The sequence below is a fragment of the Ailuropoda melanoleuca genome, chromosome 20, assembly GCF_002007445.2.
Source record: "Ailuropoda melanoleuca isolate Jingjing chromosome 20, ASM200744v2, whole genome shotgun sequence".
NCBI classification, from domain to species: domain Eukaryota; kingdom Metazoa; phylum Chordata; class Mammalia; order Carnivora; family Ursidae; genus Ailuropoda; species Ailuropoda melanoleuca.
In genome coordinates, this window is record NC_048237.1 from 25,726,898 (window position 1) to 25,746,640 (window position 19,743).

At 38.7% G+C, this 19,743-nt stretch overlaps 1 protein-coding gene across 3 annotated transcripts in view; it reads right to left on the reverse strand.

Annotated features, from left to right (window-relative positions):
- MAP4K5 (mitogen-activated protein kinase kinase kinase kinase 5) overlaps positions 1-19,734 on the reverse strand; it is a 102,062-nt gene extending 82,328 nt beyond the window's left edge. For 2 of the 3 annotated variants that reach the window (XM_034648594.1, XM_034648593.1), the window contains exon 1: positions 19,447-19,734. In XM_034648594.1, coding sequence (XP_034504485.1) covers positions 19,447-19,554 — 108 coding nt within the window. In that variant the 5' untranslated portion in view covers positions 19,555-19,734. The remainder of the gene's footprint in view (positions 1-19,446) is intronic. The other variant, XM_034648595.1, reaches the window with a different exon arrangement.
- Positions 19,735-19,743: the final 9 nt, after the last annotated feature.

Below are 19,743 nucleotides of genomic sequence, written 5' to 3' on the forward strand. Positions count from 1 at the left end.
GGAGGGATCCCCTTTCTCCACATCCTCTCCAACAATTGTTTCTTGCCTTGAGTTTGACAGTTTCTTACAAAGCTAAACATAGTCTTATTGTATGATCCCGCAATCCCCACTTATGGCATTTACCCAAATTAAGTTAAAAACTTACGTCTACACAAAAACTTGTAGAAAAATGTTTATAGCAGGCTTTATTCAAAATCACCAAAACTGGAAATAATCAAGACGTCTTTCAATAGGTAATGATAAACAAATTGTGGTACATCCATACAGTGGAATATTATTTAGTGATTTAAAAAAATGAGCCATTAAGCCATGAAAAGGATATGAACCTTAAATTTATACTGTTAAGTGAAAGAAGTCAGCCTAATACCGTACGATTCCAACTACATGACATTCTGGAAATGGTGAAATTATAGAAAGTACAAAGAACAATAGTTGCCAGGGGTTTGGGTGGAGAGTGATGAACACATAAACCACAGGAGGTTTTTAGGGTGGTGAAACTATTCTGTATGAAACTGATAGGACGGATACACACCATTATGTATCTGTCAAAACTCATAAAACTGTACAACACAACAAGTGAATCTTAATGAAAAGTATGGACTATAATAATAATACGTCAATACTGGTTCAATAATTATAATAAACGTACCACACTGATGCGAGATTAATAAAAGGGGAAACCATGGGTATGTGGATAGCTGGGGGGGTAGATGAATGTAACTCTACATACTATCTGCTCAATTATTCTGTAAATCTAAAACTACTAAAAATTAAGTCTATTGATTATTTTTAAAAGAATACATATAAAACTTATTTTTTTAAAAGCATAGTATACTTTCAGACACATTTAGGAGTCAATTTTCATGATTACAATCAACACAAATATGTTGTTTCAATTTAATAGAACCAAAATAAAGACACAAGGACCAAGGACACCTTGTTGGGGTTTTTTTAAGAGATTCTGAGGGGCTCAGAAAGAAACAGCTCATTGGAAGATATGAACAACAATTACAGAACCACATAAAATAATGATGGTATTTTAACACTCAGCTGTACCAGGCAGAAGCCAAAATATATGTAGTAACAGAAGTAAAAAGTAAAAATAATATAAGCTAAAACTCTCACTAATAGAATACTTAAATGTCAGTCTCCATTTTGAAGACATACTTTTCTGTTCTCTCCAAATGAAGAACCCATGGGCAAATTTTCGTACTCTGTAATTTTCCAGCTGGATTTTTAAAACAGAAAGCAGTACCAGGCTCTTTTATAATAAAAGGCAAAGAGGCTTTCAGAAAAAAATATCTAAACAGAGACTTTACAGATTCAATTTACTAAAGAGATCTTTCAGAAATTTAACTATATAATTTCACACAATAATCCAGAAGAGTCATACATAATACTGGTTTTTGAAACCCAGCTATTCCCTCCAACAAATTCAATGCGATATGCTCAAGTATTTTTGTTTTTAACACACAAGAATTTGAAAATTCTGCAAAAGGAACTAATGGAAGTACCAAAGCACCTCTACAAAAAAGATCTAAATATATTTCTGGTTCCTACATATTTTAGTAGGTTATTGGTATTCACTATTCAGACTTAAAAGTATACTAAACACCCAGAACTCTAATAAAATGTTACTATAGCTTATCTCTTATTTTTTTTAAAGATTTTATTTATTTGAGTGAGAGAAAGAAAGAGTGCACACATGCAAGCACAAGCAGGAGGGAGGGGCAGAAGGAGAGGGAGAAGACGACTCCCCCTGAGCAGGGAGCCCGGCAAGGCTTGATCTCAGGACCCTAAGATCATGACCTGAGCTGAAGGCAGACACTTAACTGACTGAGTCCCGCTTATCTCTTATTTAACTCTTATTAATTAGGAATTGAAATTACTGGGTGGGGAAAGATAAACTAATAATAAATGGGATCAATGTCACGATAAAATCCATGAAAGCCTTTCCAGTTAAATTAAGTTTCTCTTCTCATTGTTAATGCATTTCCCTTTAACCTCTTAATATTTCCAAGTCAATTTATTATCAAAGAAGTATTTTAACTCAAACTGTGCAGTCTTAGATTTTAAAAGTTACCCTCAGATTTCCACATGCACAAAGGTTAATAAATAAATAAATAAATAAATAAATAAAGATGCTGATCTTCCTGATTAAACCATTTCTATTTCAACAATAACATGCAGCTGTCAGTTTTTTCATCCATGAACTTCTTCACGTGCTGTGAAATTTTTAAAGTGACTAAAAATAGAGGAAAAGTCTTGTGTCTACACATTTTACCTACAAGTTTTCAAGAAAGAATAGGAAGACTTAATAATGAACATTACACCTCCGTTGCCATGAAGTTAGAATTTGTTAGATGAAAATTTTTAAAAATTAGGTCAAAAAATGAAACTGGTAATTAATGACAGTCACCTAAAACCTATGGCAACCAAGACAGTCACACGAAGGTAAGTGAGCTCAGCCTGTATACACTTTATTGTTCTTCATATCCTATCTCCAATTAACTTCCTTCCAGCATATTTTTAGGGTCACAAAATTTTTCTGTAAAGCCAATTAGGGGCACTAGTTTTAAATATGCCCCCTTCCTCCAAAAATATTCTTTAATATAACAGAAAATCGAGACAGCTCTGTATTTAACAAGCTATCTCTAGTGGCCAGTGACTATTTCTCAGTCATGATTATGCATCCCAGATTTAAGAATATGAACTACAATACAAAGTAGCAACACAGCATCTGTAAGGGTTGAAGAATGCAAAGTACTGGTTCATCCACAAAAAATGTAAACAATTACATCATAGGCTATAAAACCCAAACTGCATCTTTATGGAACACTGTTTTTGACTGGTTCATTCACTGAACAAATATTATTTACTATGCAGCAGATACTGTTGTTGATATTGCAGATTTAATGAAACAAAAAAGTTCCTGTCTTCCAAGACTTCTATCAGTTGGAGAGAGAGAGAGAGAGAAGAGCAAACAGTAAATACCATACAGTGTGACAAGTGCCCTCAAAAGTGATATAGACAACAAAGGAGGGTTCTGACCCCATTCAAAGCTGGCTGGAGAAGCTTCCAAGAGAGAGTAAATCTAAACTGAGACCTGATGAGAGACCTTGGGGCTGCGGGAGAAGCCTGGTGGTGGTAGTGGTGGTGGGGTAAGTGATTATGGCAGATTTCAGGCAACAGTGTACAGAATGGAGAAAACACAGGCATCTAAAAGAAGTAAAATGATCTCATGTTAAGGGAACTTAAGAGTGTAAAGAAGGGGGGCGCCTGGGTGGCACAGCGGTTAAGCGTCTGCCTTCGGCTCAGGGCGTGATCCCGGCGTTATGGGATCAAGCCCCACATCAGGCTCCTCCGCTATGAGCCTGCTTCTTCCTCTCCCACTCCCCCTGGCTTGTGTTCCCTCTCTCACTGGCTGTCTCTATCTCTGTCAAATAAATAAATAAAATCTTTAAAAAAAAAAAAGTGTAAAGAAGGGAATGATGAGACGTAGGATTCCTCTGCAGCTCAAGACAGACTGTATCACCCACTGTTCTCTTGTAGCTACCATCTACTAACTTCTTGGTCAGCCCCTCCTTATTCATTCAAGATTTTATAGCCTCTGGTTTACACCCTTCTTCTCCACCCCTTCTCTTGCCTCTAAGGGAAGTCTTTGAAGACTTCATCCTCCAGATCTATTTCCTGACTTTTCATTCCTTGACCTCCTATCTGAATGATTTCAAACACTGTACTTCTTGCTGATGACCTATCCTTTCAGTCCTAGTCCTTCCATTTTTATCAAAGCATTCCCCTATGGCTACCAATTACATCTCAATTCCTTACATTCCCTTAACTTTCAGAGTTCTGTGGTCCATCACTCCGTGTACCGTCATTGTCTTACAAACACCCTTAACTTCTTTCCCATCTTCCCCAGTATCACACTACCCTGGCAAAATCCTAATCTGATTAAACCCGATTATCCACTCCTTCCATACTGGTATTGAATAGCTAACAAGCTAAATGCTGCTGGAAACAAGTTAAAAAGAATGATAACTGGTCTTATTTTGAAATCATAACAAATTTCGAACTATAACTTCTCTACTAGGAGAAGTTGATTTTCTAGTCTTCATAGAGACCACTTTACTCCCCTCTCTTCAAAACTTCAATAATGCCTCAGCCTCTTTGCTACTCCCTCTTTTCTTACCTATCCTGAGTGATGATGGCATTTCAGTTTTTTCTTTATCTATCATTCTTTTATGTAGTCCTAGGACTTTAACCACCATCTCCAGGACAAATCTCTCCTTACTCAGCTCCAGATTCCTAAATTCATGGAAACCTGACAGGCATCTCAACTTAACATGTCTCACACAGAACACTCAATTATTGCTGGTCCATAAACCTATTCATTCCCATATCTTCCCAACCTAAATAAAATTAATTGCATCCATTTAGTTGCTTAAATCCGAACCCAAGGTCATTCTCTATTTCTCTCCTTCACATTTTTTACATATGATGTATAAGCAAATCCTGATGGCTTAAAAATATAAATCAAATCCATTCACTTTCCTTTACCTCCTCTGTTATATACTCTAGTTCAAGCCTGTCTTCATTAGAAACTGGTAAGCTATTTAATGTGAAATGCAAAGAAACAGCAAGCCTAGCATAACCCCTAGTTTCTGGACTGCACAACTGAGTGGACAGTGTGGTCCCATTCATTATGATGACAAAGAAGATGAACACATCTTATGGGGTGAGACAGGAAGGTAGTGAGGGGGCATAGATGAACATATTTAAATTTTAGGTTCCAGTGGAAAAACAAGTAGTGACACTCTGTAAGCCACTTAACAGACAGCTCCTCAAGCTCAAGAGCTAACCTGGACTGGGGACAGATTTGGGCGCCACCATTACTGAACCTAAGCCACGCAGATGAGATTACTTAGGAAACATGGAGAATAAGAAAAGAAAGTCAAGAAAGCACGTTAAAAAAAAAATCACCCACATTTAAGGAATACTGAAAATAGACAAAACCAAAACCACTCCAGAGATACTGTTCTATTCGAAGCCCAGTTTGGCGGAAACTCTTGGAAATCATCTAATCCAACTTCGTTCTAAAAACCACAATTCTCTTCTACTTTGCAGTGGTAATTTGGCCAATCTGATACATTCATTTTTAGGATAACTTTAGTTGTATAAAGGCTTTTTTATAAGCAAAATCTACTTTCCTATAATTTCTCCTCAGTGGTCCTAGTTTTGGACTGTGAGATAATATTGATTTAGCAAATTCCTCCTACTGTGACAAATTTCAGATATCTAAATTTATTAATTTACTAGGTATTTATTGAGTCCCTATGGCTTTCAGGGTTCTCTAATTTTAACCCTGCTCAGATAAAAAATATAAAAGCTGGGGTGCCTGGGTCAGTTAAGCATCGGATTCTTGGTTTTGGCTCAGGTCATAATCTCAGGGTCCTGGAATGCAGCATAATCTCATAATCTCAGGGTTCTGGAATGCAGCCCCGTGTCAGACTCTATGCTTGGTGCATTCTGCTTGTCCCTCTCCCTCCCACTGTTCTTTCCCCCACTTGCGTTCCCTCTCTCAAATAAATAAGATCATTTATATATATATAAATAACTGCAAACATCCAATCCCTTCCAAACGCCACAGTTTCCAGACCCTTCCCACCATTTTGGTTATTACGTACTTTGACTAAGTGCTCAAAGTTTGATGTCCAACAAAAATGATAGCAGTTATAACATTAGATTCATGGCATTAAAGGAGACTTTTTTTTTGAATTTCTATAAAGTTATGATACTTTTAAAATTTAAAAATAAATGTTAAAAGTGTTATATTCAAAACAGAAAATACTTTATCCTCTGATAAGACCAAAGTAAAGTGCTTCATTTTATTTCTCTTATAAATCCCTTTGGGAAAAAGAGAGGTCAAAACACTAGATATATTATACATACATAAATAGTTATATGAATTTCAAGGAAACTACTTCCAGTAAGACTATCAAATTTATGGGAACAAAATATAATAAGGGTGGAGTCACTTATAGCATAACCTCCACATAAAAATTTAAAATATTAGTCATTCATTATTTTAACTTTTTTTTTTTCACTGAGCACCACTTATGCATCAGATACTTCAGATATGAGGGTAGCATTGCTGGAGTAAGAGCAAAGAATTACAAAGATGTACCTGCCCTGTTTGAGTTTCATGGGACAGATTATAGATAGCACCTAAAAAGGAACTCACTGCTTCTAAACATAGTATGTTCTTATTGTTTAAATAAGTTCAATGACCACTTGTCAAGGATAGGGTTTGGGATTTTTGCACTGTGTGAGAGGTCCCTGCCTATTCACAAATTCCTTAATTTTTGTGGAGTATTTCCAAGCTGCCTTCCACACAGTTATACAGGTCTAGACAGGTGCTCCTACTGCCATAGAAGGTGACTGCATTGCAGCATTTCCCTGCAGACATATTCCCAGGGAGACATATTCAGAGCCTGAGGCCTTCCTGTTAGGGTTACTCTAAATAAATCTGTCCAGTGACTTCTATCTCAGGACACACTAAAGTCTTAGCCTGTTAGGGCACTTACTTGCCTGTGAAAAGCATTTTCCTATCCCTTTCTTAGAACTGATTGATTTTATTAAAAGGAGAGTTCCATCCAGAAAATTAAAGAGAATTATGTGGACGTCCAAATGGCAAAGAAAAAGGAAGAAAGGGCTCAAGTTAGGATTAAAATAAGGAACCACTGTTGGTGGGTGCAACATATTTGAGGAATAATTAGTCGAAATTCACTAAAATTTCAAAAAGCTTAGAAAATTTAATTCTAGAGATTTACTTAAAGAAACAGTTTTCTTTATACTTGTGTTAAGAATTGGTTCAAGGACACTGATCACAGACAGCATCACTTAAAATAAGAAAATCTTGGAGACAATCTACTTGTTCAACAATAATGAATTAAAAATTGTACAATAAGGCCAAAGATCTAAGTGAAACAGATATAAGTCAAAAAAATTTTCTAATTGTAAAATGATAGAAGGAAATAATATACACATATAAAATGTATATATTTACTAACATAAAAAGTTGTTTGTGATATACTGTTAAATGAAAAAACCTGCATTATCATATATATATAGATAGCATATGTTGTATATTATATATGTGCCTATATATATTATGAAGTATGTATAGACCCTTAATATTATCTTTTAAAAGTCTACAAAGACATAAACAGCAATGTTTACCTTTAGGTAAAGAAAATACAGGTTAATTTTTCATTTATTCCCATATCATAGTTTTCTAAAATTAACTCATATTACTTACAATGTATTTTAAAAATAAAAGGTAAGAAAGAAGTTACTTATGCCTAGGCAAGGAAGAGAGAGGCAAAACAGGAAGGCAAGTCCTACCCATGGATCTATGCTACTGCCGAAGTAATAATAGGAAATTATTCCTGTAAAAAAACTGGTAGGGAACCAAGCATCTCCATCATCTAATACAATTAGTAGCTAAAAAGTTTAAAATGTGAAAGTTGTGGGGTGCCTAGGTGGTTCAGTCGGTTGAATGGCTGACTCTTGATTTTGGCTCCGAGGGTCATGATCTTAGGGTCCTGGGATCAAGCCCCACATCAGGCTCCATCCTTAGCAGGGAGTCTGCTTGAGATTCTCTCTCCCTCCCCTGCTGCATGCAAACTCCCCACCTTCTCTTTCAAAGAAATAAAGAAAAACCTTTTTATTTATTTATTTGAGAGAGAGACAGAGGGCATGACCTAAGGGAGAGGCAGAAGGAGACTCCCCATTGAGCAGGGAGCCTGATGTGGGGCTCGATACCAAGACCCGGATCATGACCTGAGCCAGAGGCAGATGCACTGAGCCATCCAGGTGCCCCCAAAATAAATAAATCTTAAAAAAAAAAAAAAGAGGGGAAGAAGGCACAGCTCATCTAAAAACGGAGGTGCGTGTGTGTGAGAAGTAAAACAGTGGTTCACAAGACAATGCTAGGGGTGCCTGGGTGGCTCGGTCGTTAAGCGTCTGCCTTTGGCTCAGGTCATGATCCCAGGATCCTGGGATTGAGCCCCACATTGGGCTCCCTGCTCAGCGGGAAGCCTGCTTCTCCCTCTCCCACTCCGCCTGCTTGTGTTCCCTCTCTTGCTGTATCTCTCTCTGTCAAATAAAGAAAATCTTTAAAAAAAAAACACAAACCAAGACAATGCTAAAAGTCATGTCCTTCTCAGGCAGTCCTATTTACTTTAAATTAGAAGCACACAAAAGTAACTACTTAATGATAACTGTCTGAAATAATTAGTATTTCATTTATTTTTTTTTAAAGATTTTATTTATTTATTTGACAGAGATAAAGACAGCCAGTGAGAGAGGGAACACAAGCAGGGGGAGTGGGAGAGGAAGAAGCAGGCTCATAGCAGAGGAGCCTGATGTGGGGCTCGATCCCATAATGCCGGGATCACGCCCTGAGCCGAAGCCAGACGTTTAACACTGCGCCACCCAGGCGCCCCAGTATTTTATTTTAATTTATAATAGCATTACACAATACAGTCTATGGGACTCAGTTAATCTAGATAACAATAACCATAAGTTTAAAGTCCAGACAAAATGAGGGCAAGAAAAGGCACAACAGGAAGAGTGTCCCAACAACCAAGAAAAAGGACGGATTCTCGTTTTAGTTACTTACATTGCAGGGTGACTATGAGCTGAGTCATCTCCATAGTAAAGGCAAATCAACCCTGGGTTCCAATTTGGAAAATATGAGGGTAAGAGTAATGACCAGAAGGGGTAACCAGGAAAAAAGTGTCTCCTAAAATTAGTGCTGCAAACTGAAGCTTATACGCATGCTCAAATCTGTCCAAAAAAAATCCCTCATCTCTCAGCAGAGGAGTGAGGCCACCAAGTTTCATCTGACCATAATTTGTTCAGAGTTTATTATGTGGTGAGCAATGTGTTAAGGGCTGTGCGTGCCCCAATGAATTTAAAGATACAGTCCCCAGGCAGCTGAGAATAGTGGAAAGAACAGAGATTACAGAGTCAGAAAATCTGGATTCAAATACTCATAGTGCCACTTATTCACAGTAAGATCTAGGACAAACAGCAAGTTTTTTCTTGGGTAAATCAGAGATGATAATATGCCTGTCCCTACCTCACAGGATTACTGTAAGAAACAAATAACATACTGGTTATGAAAGAGCTAAGCAAACGGTAGTCACCCTTAGTCATTTTAATCCGATTTCAGTTTTGTAAAAATGTTGGAAGTGGGAGCCAATATGATTCATGGGCCCAAACACCTCCAAGGATAGATCAGGCTACCTGCCTGGCTTCTCAATTCAGCTTCTCAAAATCTCAGTAGGAGATGATGACATTTAACAGAAATAAAGGTACCTTTGACCTAAGTTCATCTTGCCCTTTACACAGAGTTATCTACACTAACTTAAATAGTACTTCACATAACTGGAGAGCAATAGCCTTCATTAAACACTCAAGTGTACAATTAGTCCAGTAGAGCCAAGTGAAAGTACCTGCTCCAATTAAGATGGACTTGGACTAAGGTTTCAAACTGACAACAAAACCCTGAAAATACAGTTACTTGTATACTTGTTAATGACCTTCATATTTCTCTTCCTGTATATTTGGTCTGAAACCACAATTTAAAGTTGAGAAGTGAAACTTTTATAAATTTTGAAAGCAAAAGCAGAATAAGAAATCCAAATCAATCTGCAATCTATCAAAAACACTAGAAATGATGGTTAAAGTGAAAATGCTGAACCTATGTAATAAAAACAACAAAAACACTAAAATGTGTCATAAGCCTAAGGCGAAAGCTATCCCCACAAGTTAAGTCTGGAACTAGGATTTATACACCTGCACCAGTGATGGCACTGTTTTATGTCTACCTTCACCAAGATGAAAGTATTTTAAAGACTTCTTTATTATAGTTTTCACATTTCTATGAAGGTAGAAAAGAGTTTTTAAATTATTTGCCTTCAGTCATGGTCCAGAGCTTCATATCTACAATCAGAACCATGCTCTTTTTTTGGGCAGTAATGAAATAAGACTACTTCTGCACAGTAAGAAAAAGCAATACTAAATTAAGATTTAACCAGGGGGGCGCCACGGTCAGTCAAATGTCTGTCTTTGGCTCAGGCCCCACCTTGAGCTCCCTGCTCAGCGGGGAGCCTGCTTCTCCTTCTCCCTCTGCTGCTCCCCCTGCTTGTGCTCGCTCTCTCTGTCAAATAAATATAAATAAAATCTTTAAAAAAGAAAAAGATTTAACCAGACGATTTATAAAACAGTAAACATCCATAATAGTACACTTCATCCTAATAACACACTTTATTTTCACAGTAACCTTACATAATATTTAACATAACATCTAATTAAATAACTTTGATAAGATATCCACTAGCTTAACAAAAACATGTAATTTTAAAGAAGATTTTTGAAGCGCAGTCCTTATTTTTTGCTGTTAACCTATTTTTGCAAGTTATTCACTCTCTCTCATCCTAACGTGAAAACCCAATAATCCCTTATGCCAGACTACCAGGGCACAGAAAGGACAGTATATTGAAACAAATGGTATTACTATCAAAAAAGAGAAAGTAGGTGATGCTTTGATATCAAAAGTCAGAGAGATAATAAACAGCACATATACCCATTTTCTATCACCTTCATATTTGGGGCCATGAGGCACGCCTACGTATCAGCATTTAAAGAGCAGAGAACACTGTGTGGAGAGAGACTTAGTACAGGCAACTACATACTCGTTTACAAAGTCATGCTTTTAAAAAATGACAGGAATGGGTAACACATCCAACAGATGAGCTGAATTTAATTAAAATCACGATGACCTGTACTCGTGCACCAGCCAGTGAGATGGGACGATGGCAGTGACGACGTCTTAGTTCTAACTCCTGACCCTAAGCTTATAATTTAGCTGTAGGGATAGGGTCCGGTGATTCAGTAAGACAGATACTTAAGACTTCTTCTGATTACACAGATACCCACACAGCTAAGTCCCTCATTTGCTTCACGACTTGGCTCAAATCTAACCTCAATGAGGCGTACCCCGACCATCCTCATATATTCCCCAACCTGCCCCCCATCCCACCCTGGCAATCCTGATCCCCTTAACCTGTTCAACTTTTCCTTCTTTCCATATTTTTAATAGCCTTCTAACATATACACAACTTACTATTACGTTTATCGTCTCTCTTCCCCTACTAGAATATAAGTTCCATGAGAGCAAGAATCTTTGTCTCCTTTGTTCACCTATGTATCCCAAGGCCCCAGTACAGAGTCTGGCACGTAAGAGGTCCTCTCTAAATACCCCTTTCCAGGCTGTCGTCACCATGCTCCATCCGGCCCCCGTTCATCCGGGTGCCTCACCCTAACCATATTCATAGGGAAGCTACTGGGGCTGGAAAGCATCAGAAGCTCTACTTTAGAGAGGAGGAGGGAAAGAAAAAAGGAGGGAGGGTAGAAAAAAGGGAGGGAAATAAGCTTTAAAAGTATTCCCTATCGAAGTCCCTAACAATCCCATCCTAAATTTTTGCCTTTAGTCTTTCTCAATTTTCAATTCCTCCCAAATTCTTTGTCTTGATTTCATTCTCTGTGGAATTCCTTCTCTAAATTCAGCAACACTCCTGGTCACTTGGGTAAAAAAACAATCCTGAAGAATAATAACTGAAAAGCTGTAATCAGTCTCAATGGAAGGAAAAAGAAAACAGAAACAGTGTAAGAACGTCTGCGCGTCTCATTGCTTCTTCCTGTCACAGCTACACTGCCTCAAGGAGGGTCTATATCCCCTCTACCTCCTTACTTACCACTTACACCTCAACAATTTTGCTTTTTAAAAAATGTATTTGCAACTGATGAATCGGAACACTACATCAAAAACTAATGATGTACTATATGCTGGCTAACTGAACATCATTATAAAAAAAATTTTAGAGAATGAGACTAAGGATTAACATTTTTAAGTTACCACTTTTACAAAAGAAGTGATTTTTCTTTTCTATGATGCCTAAGTATTAAATCTCATGGTTTAAAAAATAAAATATTTATTCTATTTTTAATTCAAGTATAGCTGACAGCGTTACATTAGTTTCAAGTATACAACACAGTGATTCAACAGCCCTAAACGTTACACCATGCTCACAAGTATAGCTACTGTCTGTCACCATACAACACTATTACAATACCACTGACCACATTCCCTATGCTGTACCTTTCATCCTTATGACTTGTTCATTCCATAACTGGAAGCCTGTGCCTCCCACTTTCCTTTATCATAAACATTCTGCCCATCCCCATACCCTTACCCCCTCCCTGCTGGCAGCCACCAGTTGTTCTCTGTACTTACGGCTCTGTTTCTGATTTTTCGGTTTGTTCATTTGTTTTGTTTTTTAGATTCCACATATAAGTGAAATCATACGGTATTTGTCTTTCTGTCTGATTTATTTCACTTAGCATACTACCCTCTAGGACCATCCATGCCATCACAAATGGCAAAATTTCACTCTCTTTTTGGCTGAGTAATATGCCATTGTATAATCTATACTACATCTTCTTTATCCATCCATCGATGGACACTTGGGATGCTCCCATATCTTGGCTACTGTAAATAATGCTGCAATAAACACAGGGACGTATACATTTTTTTGAATTAGTGTTTTTGTTTTCTTTGAGTAAATACCCAGTAATGGAATTACTGGATCATATGGCATTTCTATTTTTAATTTTTTGAGGAATCTCCATATTATTTTATACAGTGGCTGCATCAATTTACATTCTTACCAACAGTGTGAGAGGGTTCCTTTTTCTCCACATCCTCATCAACACTAGTTATTTCTGGTCTTCTCGATACCAGCCATTCTGACTGGTGTAAGGTGATACCTCATTACCGTTTTGATTTACATTTCCCTGTTGATTACTGATGTTGAATCTCTTGCTCTTAATGAACTCTTTCAACTCCTTATTTGTATGATCACGATGTTGCTCACTCCTTCAAAACATATTTATTGAGCACATACTATCTGGTTGGCACTACGCTAGGCTAGCTGACTGAATGTAAACACAAGGTCCCTGTTCTCATGCAGTTCAAATAGAGCAGGAAGACTGACAGCAACAATGATACATGACGAATGATGAGTATTATGGTAAGAAATCATACAGCAAACAGATATGACCTTATTTAAGGGACAGAAAAGGCTGCCCTGAAAATGCAATGTTTAAAAACAAACACAGGGGTGCCTGGGTGGCACAGCGGTTAAGTGTCTGCCTTCGGCTCAGGGCGTGATCCCGGCGTTAAGGGATCGAGCCCCACATCAGGCTCCTCCGCTATGAGCCTGCTTCTTCCTCTCCCACTCCCCCTGCTTGTGTTCCCTCTCTCGCTGGCTGTCTCTATCTCTGTCGAATAAATTAAATAAAACCTTTTAAAAAAATAAGTAAATAAAAAAAATAAAAACAAACCCAGGGGCACATGGGTGACTCAATCAGTTAAGCGGCCAACTCCAGATTTTGGCTCAAGTCATGATCTCAGGGTGGTGAGACTGAGCCCCTCTTCAGGCTCGGTGCTCAGTGGGGCATCTATCCTGAGATTCTCTCTCTCCCTCTCCCTCTGCCCCTCCCCCCCACTTGTGTGCTCTCTTTCTCTCAAATAAATAAACAGATCTTAAAGAAGAAGAAAAAAAAAAACCAAAGAGTAGAAGATAGATGAGAAAGAAGAAGAAGAGGGGGGCCTGGGGGGTTCAGTCGTTAGGCGTCTGCCTTCGGCTCGGGGCGTGATCCCAGAGTCCTGGGATCGAGCCCCATATCAGGCTCCTCCGATGGGAGCCTGCTTCTTCCTCTCCCACCCCCCCTTCCTGTGTTCCCTCTCTCACTGGCTGTCTCTCTCTGTGTCAAATAAATAAATAAAATCTTTAAAATTAGAAGAAGAAGAAGAAGAGAATTCTAAGAAAAGGGAACAGTACCTGCAAAAACCTGAAGGACAGAGAATACAGTGCATATAAGGAACTGAATAAAGTTCAGTATGGTTAGAACATCAGGATAGGCAGGGCATTAAAGTGTACATTATTCTAAGGCTTTATTCCATGGACAAGGAAAATAAAGGAGGAATGACACAAAACATCAGATTTGTAATTTCTGAAGATCAATACATTTTTCCTTATTGCCATCAGAGCAGAAGGGAAAAAGAATGGACGCAGGAGATGATAGAGTTAAGCTCTTAAAATCTTGATTTCTATGAAAAGAACTTCCTCATCCCTCTTTGTTCCTTCTCAGACACCTTCAATATATTGTTTTCTTCTGCCACCACTCAAACACTACAGCATTTCCTCAACTCTCCTATAAACTCTCTTGGGTGACCTCACCTATACTTTATAAGTACCACGCCATAAAGTGATGATGACTCCCAAACCTGTATCCCTGGTTCACCTCTCAAGGCCAGAGCTACATGTCCTACCATCGATTAGACATACCCACCAATGCAATGCCATATGTCCAAAACCAGACACAAGATCCTGACCCACACATTTAGTATTTTCTAATTTTGTTGATGGCAGCAATATCATCACCCAAGTCAGAATTTTAAATGCCACTGATTACTTGTCCCCTCCCCCCATTAATCACCAGGTAATTTTGATCATCTTCTAAATATGACTCAAATTCATCCCTTCCTTTTATCTCCAGTTCCAGTGCCTAAATTTAGGTTTGCATGAACTCTCATTTGGCTTATGCAATAACTGGTCTTTATACTTCCAGCAACTTTACCTAACCCATCCTCTACAGCATAAGAGATTCTCTTCTTCAGTGTTTCTTCAGTTTATAGGAAGAAGTCCAAATTCTTTGACATGACATATAAGGTCCGTTATCTGGCCCTTTTCTGCCAGAAAATGGACTGTGTTCTCCATCTATGACATTTCTGCCATATTTGGTCACAACAAATCTGCAGATGCAGATCCGTCAAAATTCATGGTTTCTCAAGATGCCAGGTGTTTGCACCCGCTATTCCCATAGCCTGAAATAATCTTTCCCATCTTGTCTACCTGAAAATCTCTCTGCATTCTTTTACAATCCAGTTAATGTCCCCTTCTTTGTTAATCCTCCCTGGTTCACATCGTAGCTCTCTCTCCTCTCCTCCCTTCCCCTATTCCCAGTAAAGACAGAATTGGGTATTTCTTTGACTTCACTTCTACTATGGCACTTACACTACTGTAACTGTTTACATGTCTGTTTTCCTGACTAAATTATATATTCCTTGTTAATAGTGTACTTTCTCTTTCTTGTGTCTCCATCTCCATACCCTAACATCCAGTTGGCAGTCAATAAATATTTCCAGAATAAACGAATCTATACAAGGGGATCCCAAAATATGCTTCAAGATGCCTCAAGTCATTCCAGAATTGTGATTCTGGTTTAAGGGAGAGAAAAGGAGGATATATATAAAAGAGGGATTCGCCCCGGTGGACCCAGTTCATCCAGCACCCAGAAGAACTCATGGAAGTGATAAAACTACCATGACAAAGATTTCCATACAAATTACACATTATTTATAATTGCAAAAAAATTTTCTAATTGAAAACAACAAATGTGAACTTTAGAACGATTCACTAAATCAGTGTTTGTTCAATAGATCCTTTAAAAATGGTATTTTTGAAGAATATTTAATGACCAGGGAAAACGCTAGCCATTCCAATTCAAGTAGAAAAAAGATATACATTGTGATCCTTATTTTATAAAAACCATTTTTAGAAACGTATTGGTTTAAAAACATTAGGAAAAAAGTAAACTACACTGAATTATTAACTGTGTTAATACCATTCAACAAATACGTACTGAGCATCTATCTCTCTGCTATTACAGTGATGAACGAGAGACATCTACTCCTTGCCTCCTGTAGTCAGACATGTCATACTTGGATATCAAGCAGAAAAAAGCATGCAGGTTAGAAAATTAATACATGGGTTTGCACACTCTGAATTTATAGCCCTCAAAAGGTGAAAAAAAAAGATTCCTAGACCTTCTCTGGAATAGAGGTTGGGAACAATTTTGATACAAATATTTTGATAAAGACCACCTCAATGGCTTGTACTGTTAATTATAAACTGCATCATGATACTATAATTGTCTAGATCATTTGACCTGTCTAGTTCTTCTGTGGACAGAAGGTAGTGAAAACACTAAATCTCCAGACTTCCTCTTTCTGTTGGTAGATTTAAATATTAACATTAATTACAAATAAAATTTGCTCAGCTGAAATTTAATCCTTCATCCACCTTCCACCACATTCATTTTCTCTTTTGTTTCTTTCCCCTCTACCACTTCCTGCGTTTCTCTAATTATCTAAAAGAATTCTTATCTTTTCAACCAGGGAATAGCCAGTTTAAGATTGAGCTCTCCCCTACTGGAGATTCTCAGCAAAGACAGGAGCTTCAGAGGGGATCTGTGTTTTTGAAGAGCATATGTACAATTCACAAAGAGTCTCAAAGCTGTAGTCCTTTTAAAGCTCTTGCTTCAGAAGATACTTGCTCTTCCTGGCAAGAATATAATCCTGCTCCAGACAGTTGCCATAATTCTAATATTTATAAAGAAAAGTAGATAATACCTGACTAGAAGAGCAACTAATTTACCTTCAGTATTCTTCACTGTTATTATTTTACTAGTTTGTATCACTGACTGAAAATACTTCTAAAGCTTCCAAGGATTTTCAGCTCACCAGAAACACAGTGATAAATAGCAAAATTACTGTAACTGCCCTGAGCTTCAAAACTTCAGCACTACATTCTGAATGTTACATGTTTTTAAGAATATAAAAGGGAGGAAATACAAGCTGACACAATTCCGTAGGATTTAGAGAGCTGAATATGGGTATGCTATGAAATAGTTTTCCAGAAATATTTTTCCTAGAGAACACAATTAAATTTTGTACTAAAAATACATAGCAGGATACCATAATAAGCGTTACAGATAAACACAGAGTATTAAGTGCTAACTTAGTGTTGTGATGTCAAAAGAATATGCCTAGACACCTAGGTGATAGAATTACTGAGAGTTATTCATTCACTCGTTCGTCAAATTTTTAGAAGCACTTACTCTGCACCAGGCATAATTCCAGGTACTGTAAGTGATAAGAGAAGTAAAAACAGATAAAACTCCTGTCCTCATGGTGTACGTTAGTGGACTGAAACAGATAATAAACAAGACAAAATAAAAGACTATGTTACGTGGTGATTATGTGCAAAGAAAAAAGTAAATTAGGAAAAAAAGATGGAGGGTGTAAAAAGCAAGGAGAGAAGGGAGCAAGTCATGGCTGTCTGAGGAAAAACATTCTGAGCAGAGGAAATAGCAAGAACAAAGACCCAAAGTTAGGAAGATGCTTATGTTTAAGGAAGAGCAAACATGTCAGTGTGGCTACAACAGAATAAAGAGGGGAAAGTAATAGATGGGTGGGAAGAGATAAAGGGGAACAGCTGGGGCTTCCCGGAGGAGCCTGTGAGGAAGGTTTTCGTGGGCAGGTAAGAGTTCAACAGTTGAAAAGAGGGAGTGGGAGGTGATTCCAGGTAATTAGAACAAAAGAAAACAAAAGACAAAGAACCAGGATTCTGAGGATGTTTAGGAATTAGAGGCTGCCCAAGAGTGGAATGAGTATACATGTAAGTGTGAGAGCATGAATGGGGTGAGGAAGGAGATGGGGGCGGGGGGTGAAGATGATGTATGATAAATATTCAGTCATTGATCCTCTGTTTAGGAGCCGTGGAAGACAGACATTGGGCAGGGAGGCACCAGGGTCAAAGACAGACATTAGCTTTCCCTTTAATACAACCCTTTGCTTTTCCTGGCAAGAATAAAATCCTGCTCCAGAGAGTTGCTTTAGCTATTATAGTTATGAAAAAAAAAAAGGTGGAGATCTTGAGATTTTTGTAGGGAAAACACTAAATTTTCTTGTAGTAGGGAGAAGAGAAAATGTGCAAGAACTGGAATTTAGACTATTTCGTTAACATGAAACTAATACATAGTGAATCCTAAGATGAAAATGATTAAAAAGTCAGACTGAGAAGGCAAAATAGGAATTTCAACTTTTTAAAGAGCATTCCGCAAAATGGCTAATCCATAGCTACAGAATTAAGAGTTAATTACCTCGAATTCTACATAAAGAGGATTCTGTCATTATTACCCACTTTGAATTCAAAGGTATTCACGGGGCAAGAACTGGACTTTCCTCACAGTTAAACACCCCTTGCCTAGAACAGTACCTACACAGAAGATTCAAATGCCCTTTTAATGAATAAAAAGCCTACCCATCACAGTCCATTTCAGTAAAATGACACAGTGCTAGAGTTGAATCATTATTATTAATGGAATAATAAAAGCAGAAAAGGAGAAAAAAAGGATGTTTTCTCTCCATTTTACCATCTGTGCAATACAACGACCTACCCCAGAGGAGTTGACAGCAAATTACCCATATGACGGAAGGCCATTTCAGCTATATGCAGGAGTGTTGTTTGGAATAATGGGATATATACCATGATTAAATCAAATCAACAAAGCTGTTGCAAAAATCAAAGGAAAATTTCCTTAATATAGCCATATGAGATACATTAACGCTCCTTTTGAAATAAAAAACAAAAAGCATAAAGCAATCTGAAACAATCTCTTTCCTTTTAATCCTTCAAGTACTCAGTGGATTTAGGGAATTCAGTTTGCTTCTTTATAATTTTTCTTTAATCCCAAATTAACCGTACCTCACCCTCCCATTCGTCTCAAATAATGAGACAGAGCACAATTAAAAAGACAACAGCTCTTATCCCCTCTTGGTCATGGAATGTTCTAAATCCCTGAAGAGAGGAACTGCTAAAGTAGGGGGAAAAGAAAAAATCAACCCAATACAAATAATGAAACATGTGCCAGGAAAAGCAGCATTCTACACAGGATAATGTTTGTGCACACATCATTTTGATTAGTATTACACTGCTTACAGTTAAAATTGACGGACCTGGTTTCATATAACTTTTTAAATCAAACTCAACCATTTAAGAGTTGTTTCTTTAAATGCCACTGTCTCATGCCAGTGTTCTCTCTCATCCACTGTCTTCTTCCGTGAAGCATTTTTCCTGCTAAGTCCAGCACATCCTCAAGAGCAGCTCGAGAAGCAGATTCGAACGCCCCCCAATACCGCGAATAAACGTAAAAAGCCCGTATACCACACAAAAGTGCAGCAGTGGTTTGCAAACGTGTGCTTAGCTCGGCGTGCTGGGGGCGAAGAGCCAGCCACGAACACAGGGCGCTCTCCGCGGAGGAGACGCAACCCCGGCCGCTCCATCCCCACATGCAACAACGAGGGCATCCCCCCACGTCTCACGCTTCTCCAGAAGACGGCCCTCTGCCCGCGCCAGCCGGCCGCAGGAAGGAGCCCGGCTCCGGGCCGCGCCCGAACCGCCTCACCTTGTAAACGTCCCCGTAGGTGCCGCTGCCGACCCTCTGGACGAGCTCGTAGTCCTGCTGCGGGTTCCGCCTCAGGATGTCGGCGGCAGGCCGCAGCGGGGCCTCCATCTTCGCTCAGGGCCCGGCCCCCGCCGGCTCTGCCCGCGGCGCCCCGGTTCCCGCTAACGAGGGCGAGCGGCGCCGCTGCCCAACATGGAGCGTCCGCCCGCAGCTCCGCCTGCACGAGGGACGAGCAGAGGCTACAACCCCGAGCGGCCCAGCCCCGTCCCTTCCGCCCCGCCGGCGGCCGCGGACGAG